This window comes from Rhinopithecus bieti, unplaced genomic scaffold (genome assembly GCF_001698545.2).
Source record: "Rhinopithecus bieti isolate Rb0 unplaced genomic scaffold, ASM169854v2 scaffold_18620, whole genome shotgun sequence".
Taxonomy (NCBI): domain Eukaryota; kingdom Metazoa; phylum Chordata; class Mammalia; order Primates; family Cercopithecidae; genus Rhinopithecus; species Rhinopithecus bieti.
This window is the reverse complement of record NW_016809631.1, coordinates 1,647,716-1,657,387: the sequence shown is the minus strand read 5'-3', so window position 1 is coordinate 1,657,387 and position 9,672 is coordinate 1,647,716. Positions and strand designations below refer to the sequence as shown.

At 41.7% G+C, this 9,672-nt stretch overlaps 1 protein-coding gene across 2 annotated transcripts in view; it reads left to right on the top strand.

The window, feature by feature from the left end:
• The first annotated feature begins 3,319 nt into the window (after positions 1-3,319).
• Positions 3,320-9,672, top strand: part of UBE2D1 (ubiquitin conjugating enzyme E2 D1) — a 36,411-nt gene continuing 30,058 nt past the window's right edge. Inside the window, exon 1 of one of the 2 annotated variants that reach the window (XM_017889914.1) lies at positions 3,320-3,565. In XM_017889914.1, coding sequence (XP_017745403.1) covers positions 3,542-3,565 — 24 coding nt within the window. In that variant the 5' untranslated portion in view covers positions 3,320-3,541. The remainder of the gene's footprint in view (positions 3,566-9,672) is intronic. The other variant, XM_017889915.1, reaches the window with a different exon arrangement.

Sequence of the window (9,672 nt, the reverse complement as noted above, 5' to 3'; positions counted from 1 at the left end):
TTTTTTTTTTTTTTTTTTTTTTTTTTTTTTTGTTTGAGATGGAGTATCACTCTGTCACCCATACTGGAGTGGAATGGCTCCATCTTGGCTCAGTAAAACCTCTGCCTCCCAGTTTCTAGCAATTCTCCTGCCTCAGCCTCCCAAGTAGCTGGGATTACCGGCAGGTGCCAACACACCTGGCTAATTTTTGAATTTTTAGTAGAGAAGGGGTTTCACCATGTTGACCAGGCTGATCTCGAACTCCTGACCTCAGGTGATCCACCGGTCTCGGCCTCCAAAAGTGCTGGAATTAAAGGTGTGAGCCACTGCACCCAGCCTGTTTAAAGCAATCTTAAAGTGTAAACTATTAATGCAAGATGCCAAAGTAGATTCTTTTTATAAGTGTTAATTTCTCTTTTGTTGGGGGGTAGACTGCCCTAGGAAAGACAAAAATAATCTTGTAAGCTTACTTTTAGGTTTCTTTCTATTTATAAAGAAGAGGAAAAATCACCTTTTTTTTGTGCAAATCATAGACCTTTGAGTTAGAAGGGTACCAAAAGTTTCAGCTCTATTCACCTTTAAACAAATACAACATTTATTGCATTAGTTATGGGTGAGGAAATTGAGGCTTAGAAGGATTTGAAGATTTGCCCAAGGTGGAGATTCTCAAAAGTGTCCTCAGATACCTGCATCATAACTTCCTGGGAAGCTTGTTCTAACTCACAGAAGTTTAGACTCAGAGCTTCACCCAAAACTTACTGCTAAATTAAATCCTTTAAAGGAAATCTGCATTTTTAGGAGCTCCTCTTATGCCTTCCAGTGTAGTACTTCTCAAACCCTAATGTTCATCCGAATCACCTAGGAATCTTATTAAACTACAAAGCCTGATGTAGCATGTCTGGAGTGGGGCCCAAGATTCTTTGTTTGTTTGTTGGTTTTTGTTTTTCAACTTTTATTTTAGATTTAGAGGGTACATATGCAAGTTTGTTACCTGGGTATGCTGTGTGATGCGGAGATTTGTGGTATGAATGATTTTATCACCCGGGTACTGAAAATAGTACCCAAAAGTTTTTCAACCCTTGCCCCCTCCCTCCCCTCTCTAGTAGTCCACAGTGTCTATTTATTGCCATCTTTATGTCCCTGAGTGATAAGGTTTCACTGTGTCCCCACCCAAATCTCATCTTGAATTGTATCTCCCATAGTTCCCATTGTTGTGGGAGGGACCTGGTGGGAGATAACAGAATCATGGCAGTGGTTTCCCCCATACTGTTGTTGTGGAAGGGACCCGGTGGGAGATAACAGAATCATGGCAGTGGTTTCCCCCATACTGTTCTTCTGGTAGTGGATAAGTTTCATGAGATCTGATTTTATTTTTCTTTTTTCTTTCTTTTTAGATGGAGTCTCACTCTGTTGCCAGGCTGGAGTGCAGTGGCATGATCTCAGCTCACTGCAACCTCTGCCTCTGGGGTTCAAGCAATTCTCCTGCCTCAGCCTCCCAAGTAGCGGGGACTACAGGCACGTGCACCACCACCCTGGCTAATTTTTATAGTTTTAGTAGAGATGGGGTTTCACCATGTTGGCCAGGCTGGTGTCACACTCCTGACCTCAGGTGATGCCCCTGCTTTGGTCTCCCAAAGTTCTGGGATTATAGGCATGAGCCACTATGTCTAGCCTAGATCTGATGATTTTGTAAGGAGAAACTCCTTTTGTTTGGTTCTCATTTCTTTCTTTGCCTGCCGCCATCCATGTAAGGTGTGACTTGCTCCTCCTTGCCTTCTGCCACAATTGTGAGGCTTCCCCAGCCACGTGAAACTGTCCAATTAAACCCCTTTCTTTTGTAAATTGCCCAGTCTTGGCTATGTCTTTATCAGCAGCATGAAAACAGACTAATACAATGAGTATCTGATGTTTAGCTCCCACTTATAAGTAAGAATATGTGGTATTTCATTTTCTGTTCCTGCATTAATTCACTTAGGATAATGGCCTCCAGCTGTACCCATGTTGCTGCAAAGGATATTATTTCATTCTTTTTTATGGCTGCATAGTATTCCACAGTGTATGCCCCATTTTCTTTATCCAATCCACCATTGATGAGCACCTAGGCTGACTCCATGTCTTTGCTATTGTGAATAGTACTGATGAACATGTGAGAACATGTATCTTTTTGGTGGAATAATTTGTTTTCAGTTGCATATATACCCAATAATGGGATTGCTGGGTCGAATGGTAGTTCTGTTGTAAGTTCTTCGAGAAATCTCCAAACTGCTTTCCACGATAGCTGAACTAATTTACATTCCCACTAACAGCATATAAATATTACCTTTTCTCCTCAGCGTCACCAACATCTGTTGATGTTTTCACTTTTTTGTTTTTCTTTTTGAGACAGAGTCTTACTCTGTCGCCCAGGCTGGAGAGCAGTGACTCCATCTCAGCTCACTGCAACCTCCGCCTCCTGGGATTAAGCGGTTCTCCTGCCTCAGTCTCCTGAGTAGCTGGGATTACAGGTGCCCACCACCACGCCCGAGTAATTTTTGTATTTTTATTAGAGATGGGGTTTCACCATGTTGGCCAGTCTGGTCTCAAACTCCCAACCTCAGGTGATCTGCCCGCCTCAGCCTCCCAAAGCCCTAGGATTACAGGCGTGAGCCACTGTGCCCAGCCAAGAAGCCAAGTTTTAATGGGTACACAAGTGCCCTGGAATTGGAGAGTGGGGAGTGTGAGTTGACTATTAGTCAGGGACTGTCAATGGAAGGGAAGGAGTCAACGATGGGAGTGAGAGCTCTGAACTCGGTGTTCGAAGCGGGTAATTTATGGGAGGGGCATACCTATGAGCAGACAATGCACTCAGACAGCGAAGATCTGTGCATTGGACAGAAGAGACACCTTTTTCCTCTGCAATAAGAACCAAGGAGGTAAGTAAGGGGTCTGATAGATATGAGTTTGTGCATGTGTGCTGGGTGAGTGAGACAATTCATATATTTGAGAAAAGACAGTGAAATATTTAAAGGTAAAAATAATAAAACCAGCTGTGGCACCTATTGGATAAGGAATTACTAACTGATGATTTAGAAATTCCTTTATGTGTGTTAGGAGCTCATTTGTTATCCCCATTTTACAGATGCGCAGCCCCAGGTTCAGTAACTTGCTCTAAATGAGACTGTAGAGACTAACTCCAGCACCCGGCAGCTCTCACCTTAAGCTGCCTGACTAAGGTCAGCAGTAAGTAAACTGGCAGCGTCTGGGGGCCTGCGGCCGAGGACAGGGCTGGAACTACACTTCCCAGTATGCCAGGCGGGGCGGGGCGCGGCGGGGAGGGCGCAGGCTCCTTCCCAGAAGCAAAAGCGGAAACAAAAGAGTCTCGCCGGCGTCCCCGCCCGCACACTCGCGCTCGGGCGCAGACGGAGCAGGGACCGGCGCCCGGAGCGAGCCAGGGAGCGGCGAACCGGGGACCCACCGCGCGGAGCCAGCTGAGCTGCCAGCGAGCCCAACTCGCGACGACCCACGCCCCCGAGCCCCGCAGCCGACCCCTGCCGGCCGGTGTCCCCACCGCGATCCCTGACCCATGGCGCTGAAGCGGATTCAGAAAGTGAGTGCCGGGGCCGGGCCTGGGGCTGCGGAGCAGCGGCTCCTGCCCACGCTGACTCGGCCAGTGGTCCCGAGAGATATGCAGGGAGAGCACGGGATGGAAGGGTGGGCCGGGGTGCGGGCAGGGAGCCGGAGGCTCGGGCCCGGCCAGCGGGCACCGGACAGGTGAGGTAGGAGCGGGGGCAGGTCCCAGGCGGCCAGAGGAGCTTGAAGGCTGGGGGCCCGTGGCGCGCTCGCTCTGGGGCCGCTCCCGGAGCCCCAGGGTAGAGAGACTCCTCCGCGTCCAGACCGCCCCGAAATCTGTGCTTCACGGTCACGGCTGGGTTTTGCCCTCCATGAGGCTAGTTTTGACCCCTGTCATGCTGTGTTTTCTCCAGGCTGTTTCTTAAGCCTGTCTCTTTTATGTTCTTGCCTACCGGGGCTCCCCGGGAGGGTACGGAAGGTGGGGTGGGCCTGCAGCCTTTCCCCGCGGAGCTGTCGGGTTGGTTCTTTCTCCTCTGCGGTTGGCTCTTGCTCAGTTGCCCGAATGGGCTGGAAAGCCCATTTGCGGCCAAGAAGCCAAGAGAAGGCTCCTGCCCCTTCTATTTTGGTGCCTCTGCTGCTGCCACTTCAGGTCACATAGCTGTAGCGAAAACATAGTTGCTGATACACAACAAGATGACCTCCTGGCTGTGATTCACGGTGAGTCAAGCCAAACAGGTTTTTTTTGCCCCTCAAGATAAACTTAGATGTAAAGTTCGAGACACAACATAAACTGTCGCAAATAAATTGTTTTGATGCTTTGACACATGGGTATAGAATGAGGAAGAAATGTATATCTTCATCCAACAACTGTTCACCCATCTCAACCCTGTGTATGGAATTGTCTTTTTTTTCACACTGTTTATTGCCACCATTTCAGAAGCGAACATCCTTCAGAACTGAGATTCGGGCATTTCTTTCTGTTCATTTTTATTTCTTGTTGGTCTGTGTACTGACCCAAGTTTTAGGTTTTACAGTTACAGTTCACACTGGGAACATTGAGAATGTGTTTGTTAAATAGGGAGTGCTTTTCACTAAGTTAAGCAACAGTGGTCAGTGTATTTTGTAGTTGTTTCAGAAGAAATTAATGCCCACATTTTTATCTACTTTTTTGACCAGGAGTCCATTATAGCAATACTAAATGTTAGAGCAGTGATAGTGACGTACACATTGTATTCCGACTCGCCACTAGTGGCATCTTTAGGTACAGAGGACAGCAACTTTTAGAGCCTGCCAGTTTTTTATTTTCAAATTCTAAATCTGTGCATCACCTGTTATTTGTTGTCCCATTTAAAGGTCGTCTTATTGTAAAACATACAGTTAACAATCAGCATCAGCATTTATTAAGTAATAATGTTTTCTTGTTTGAAGATAGTTCAGTTACACATTGTTTTATATAAATATCCTAATTTTGAAGCCTCAGTCAGCCTCTTTACCATAACTTGCATACTTATTAATGACGACGTAATATTGGTTCACATTTGGATCAGAAAATGCACATCTTCCAAGGAAGTTTTCAAATTCTATTTCCTTCTTGCCTAGTTGTGAGAATTTTTCACATGATTTTGCACATACAAGATCTTTTAAAATTATCACTGTGTTTTTTTAAGAGATGGGGATCTCAGTATGTTGCCCATGCTGGTCTTGAACTCCTGGCCTCCAGAGAGTCTGGGATTACAGGCACAAGTCACCATACCCAACTAACAATAGCGTTTAAATGCTGTGTAATTTGTCCACAGTAAGTGGATATTCAAAGAAATATGAACATTGTTTGTAAATACCATGCTTGGCAGTTCTCGTCAATCACCATGCTGAACTGGTGTATTTGATTTATATTTATAATGTGTGTGTCTAAATCTTTTCCTTTTAGTATTTATTGGTTATTAGTTTATAGAGTTGTTCAGAAAAAAAAATTACTTACATAGAATTGATATCAAACATGTGACAAATTGATATTTTGGAGAAGAAATTGGGATCATATACCATCACATCTCTGTGCGTTCATCTTTGGCTTCCCTTTCTGATATCAGGCAAGTTAACTTACACAAGTCTTCTTTCCATTAATCACACATTCAGACCATTTCCTCAAACCTTAGGGGTGATTATTTTGATTGATTCCCTATTTTTCCTCCTCCTTTATCTACCTCCTTGATTAGAAGCCAATTCTAGGTCAGTTGTGCCACCTGCCATATGAACAGTTATACCATCATCTTCTTTGATGTCATCAGTATAGACATTCTTATTTGAATCTTTCATGTTCCAACAAATGAAGATGTATACTAACTTTTGGCCTTTATTCTTAAGCTCCTATTGAAGTGTTACTATAGTTTTCCTGTACCTAAAGTGGCAGACTGTAGAGCTGTGTGGAACCTCAAATAAGTCTGCCGTAGTGTAGTAGAGGGTACCAGCACGGGAACAGCTTCTAGGGTGGTGTCTTAGAATCACCTGAGGGACGTTTTCAGTCTATCGTCACTTCTATAAATGGAGAAGTGTTGAATCCCTCAGATGGGTTGGGGTGGAAAGAAGACTCAGAACCACTGATGTTCTGGCCTGTCCTTATTCAAGGAGGGATCCAGAGGCCTGGAATAGAGGAGTGCATTGTCCTAGGATAATCTTTTTTTGTTTGTTTGTTTGAGATGGAGTCTTGCTTTGTTTCCCAGGCTGGAGCGCAGTGGCGTGATCTCGGCTCACTGCAACCTCTGCCTCCTGGGTTCAAGCAATTCTCCTGCCTCAGCCTCTTGAGTAGCTGGGACTATACAGGCACACGCTGCCAGGCCTGGCTAATTTTTTGTATTTTAGTAGAGATGGGGTTTCACTGTGTTGGCCAGGCTGGTCTCGAACTCCTGAGCTTAGGCAGTCCACCTGCCTCGGCCTCCCAAGGTGCTAGGATTACAGGTGTGAGCCATCACACCCGGCCAATAATCTATTAATTGGCTTGGCATATTTGAGAACGTTAAGAAGTTCATGATTTCACATTTCTTCACTATGAAAAAGAAAAAGATGATTGGATTAAAATTATATGTGAAGACAGAGCATGGAGATATCAATGCTTAAAATACATTTTTATACTAGAATATACTAAATATTCTAGAATATACTAAATGATTTAATGCTCTGATTTAGTGTGCCAGTTTTGCATTCCAGCTCATACATTTACGCACCCATGCCCTATTTTTAAATACAGTGAAAGATGTTATCACAGTCATCTAAATCATTAAAAGAAAAACGTTTGAACAAAGTCTAAGGAAAGATACCTAAAACATGTCTGAAAAAAGAGGACAGTTTTTCAGCTAAGTATCTGTTTTCTAGAATTAATTTCTAAGTTGTTTCTTCTATCAATACTGTTTTCATTCCTTGATACACTTTTTTGGGGGGGATTATTTTTTAAATTACAGATGTTAATAACCCAATACTGAATGTTTTGAAAACTAAAGTGGGAAAAAAGGAAATCCTAAAACAGTCATTATCATCATCATAGATCTTATTTGATAAAGAATTTGAGGTAATGAACATCATACTAGCATTATGTGATGTGATGTGATAAGTTTGTTTCCATTTTTGTCTGTCTTTTGAAAAGTGAGGCAATAGAGTTTTGTTTTACAAATATAGCAACCCAGAGAACTATTCCTTGGTGTGTAGTTCTGCCCCCCAAATGGAACATTGGTTGTTTTTGTTTTTTAATAATCAGTGTGATCTGAAACATGTATACAGACATATAGATTAAAATCAAATTTGATTAATGTTTTGAGCTGCTGAATTTTTTTGATTTGTAAAATTTTATGTTAAACTGTTTATGTTAGTCTAGAAAACCTTAGGATACTTAACCCAGCCCTCTATGGATGGAGGATCAAATGGAAGAAGAAGGTCTGAGGTTTTTTTTTTTGTTTTTTGTTTTTTGTTTTTAGACAGGATCTCACTTTGTCACTCAGGCTAGAATGCAGTGGCACAATCTCGGTTTTCTGTAACCTCCATCTCTGAGGCTCAAGTGATCCTCCCACCTCAGCCTTCTGAGTAGCTGGGACTACAGGCCCATACCACCATACCCAGCCAATTTTTGTATTTTTAGTAGAGACGGGGGTTTCACCATGTTGGCCAGGCTGGTCTCGAACTCCTGACCTCAGGTGATCCACCCGCCTCAGCCTCCCAAAGTGCTGGAATTACAGCCACCTCATGCAGCCAAAGGTCTGGTTTTTATTCCTGGCCGTGTGGCTTACTAGCTTCATATAATGAGGCTTGTACATATTTTCCCATACATTTCCATACAATGGATATGTATGGATATCCATACATATGAGGCTGCTGATCTCAAAAACCAGGGTGTATGTAATGGTTACTCTGCCTTATAAGTACGTGACATATATTAATTGACTTAATTCTTAGTATGCCCAAGAGGTAGAAAAAGTGTTATTTCCATTTTACAGATGATGACACTAAGGCAGAGAAATATTGAGTAGTTTACTCATGATCGTGTTATCTAGTAAGTGACAATGCTGCAAGTCCAAAACAAACGGTTGACTTCAATTCCATATTCTTTTTTTTTTTTAGTTCTAGAATCTTTTATTTAATACCTTCTCATGCCCAGTTAACACAAAAATAGTTGCAGTTACATATCGCAAATGAAAGCCACCAAACTGCCTATCTGAAGGGAGAGTCTAGGATCTTTCTCTTCCACCTCTGTCCTTAGGAGAGAATGATAGTTTTTGGATATTGAAGAGAGCATTCACTGAGCTTACTGAACTCATCAGATATTCTATAAAGCTTTCTGTCTAATGTAGCCACTAGCCACATGGAAACAAATTGGCTATGAAAATTTAGTTTTCAACCTTGAGCTTTATGAACTCTAAATATAGATCAAATATTGCTGATGAAAATTTAGTATCCAAATTGAGATGTGCTGAAGTGTAAAATATATGCTGGAATTTGAAGACCTAGTATAAAAGTCTAAATAATTGTTACTAATGAGATATTTATAAACAGATATTTTTATATTGATTAAATTTTGAAATGATGACATTTTGGATAAGCCACCTAGTCAGGCTAAGACTCATTTTCTTTCTCTGTAAAATGAAGGAGTAAACGATATCAGAGTAGATGGTGAAACCTCCTTGTAGGACTTACTTGCCTTATTCTGTCTTTACGTTCAGGTTCTAGCAAGCGGACTGTGGGCAGAACATTTTCCTCCTTGTTCAGGCAGAGCAAATTTGTGGGCTTTTAAAGAGGGTAACATTGTTTCTTAAATCACTTTCCGTAATTTAATGTCAGTAATCTATTTATAGAAGAGAACAGCCACATTCCCTAAGAAAGTTTTATATGACTTTACCTTTTATTTTGCTTTTAAGCTTGGCTGCAATATTATTACTGAACCTGTGACACTTCACTTAAAATGTCAAATCCTTTAGTGGAGAGGGTGTTATTTCCTTTTCTTAATCTTTTTATACGTCAGTGATTGTGCCCCCTAGGCTAGCAAATAAAATCTGTCGATAAACTGACTGAACAATGCTATCCAATAGAAATACAATGTGAGCCACATTTTAATTTTAAATTTTCTAGTAGCCACATTCTAAAAAAGGGAAATAGAAGCAAGCAAAAGTAAATGTAATACATCTTATGTAATTCCATGTTCTTAACCACTTCAGTACATAGCTTCCCTTATCCACGTGAACTCATATCTATTATATTTAAACTGGAAGACATAGAGTCAAATGGGTTTATGGGATATAAGTGCTTTGCAAACTGGAATGTTCTATATGAATGTAAAGTGGTATTATAATTAAGACCTTGGCATATTTAATCATTTTCACTGACACATTGCTCAAATGTATTGATTGTGCTGTGTAAATCTCTGCTCCAAAGTAATGCACGCTGAGATCGTTTAATGTTGTAAACCAGTAATATAACTTTGATCATCTTTGTTTCATCGCTTTGAATTTCTCTCCTCCAAAAGGATTTTGAAACATTGGTTGTAGTTCATAAATACTCTGTCAAAAGTATCATTGCATTGTGAAGTTATTATTTGAGGTAACTGTTTTTGAATGGATAGAGTCATTTAGTTCCTGTAGTGGTTTTGAGTAGTAAACTGTTCATATT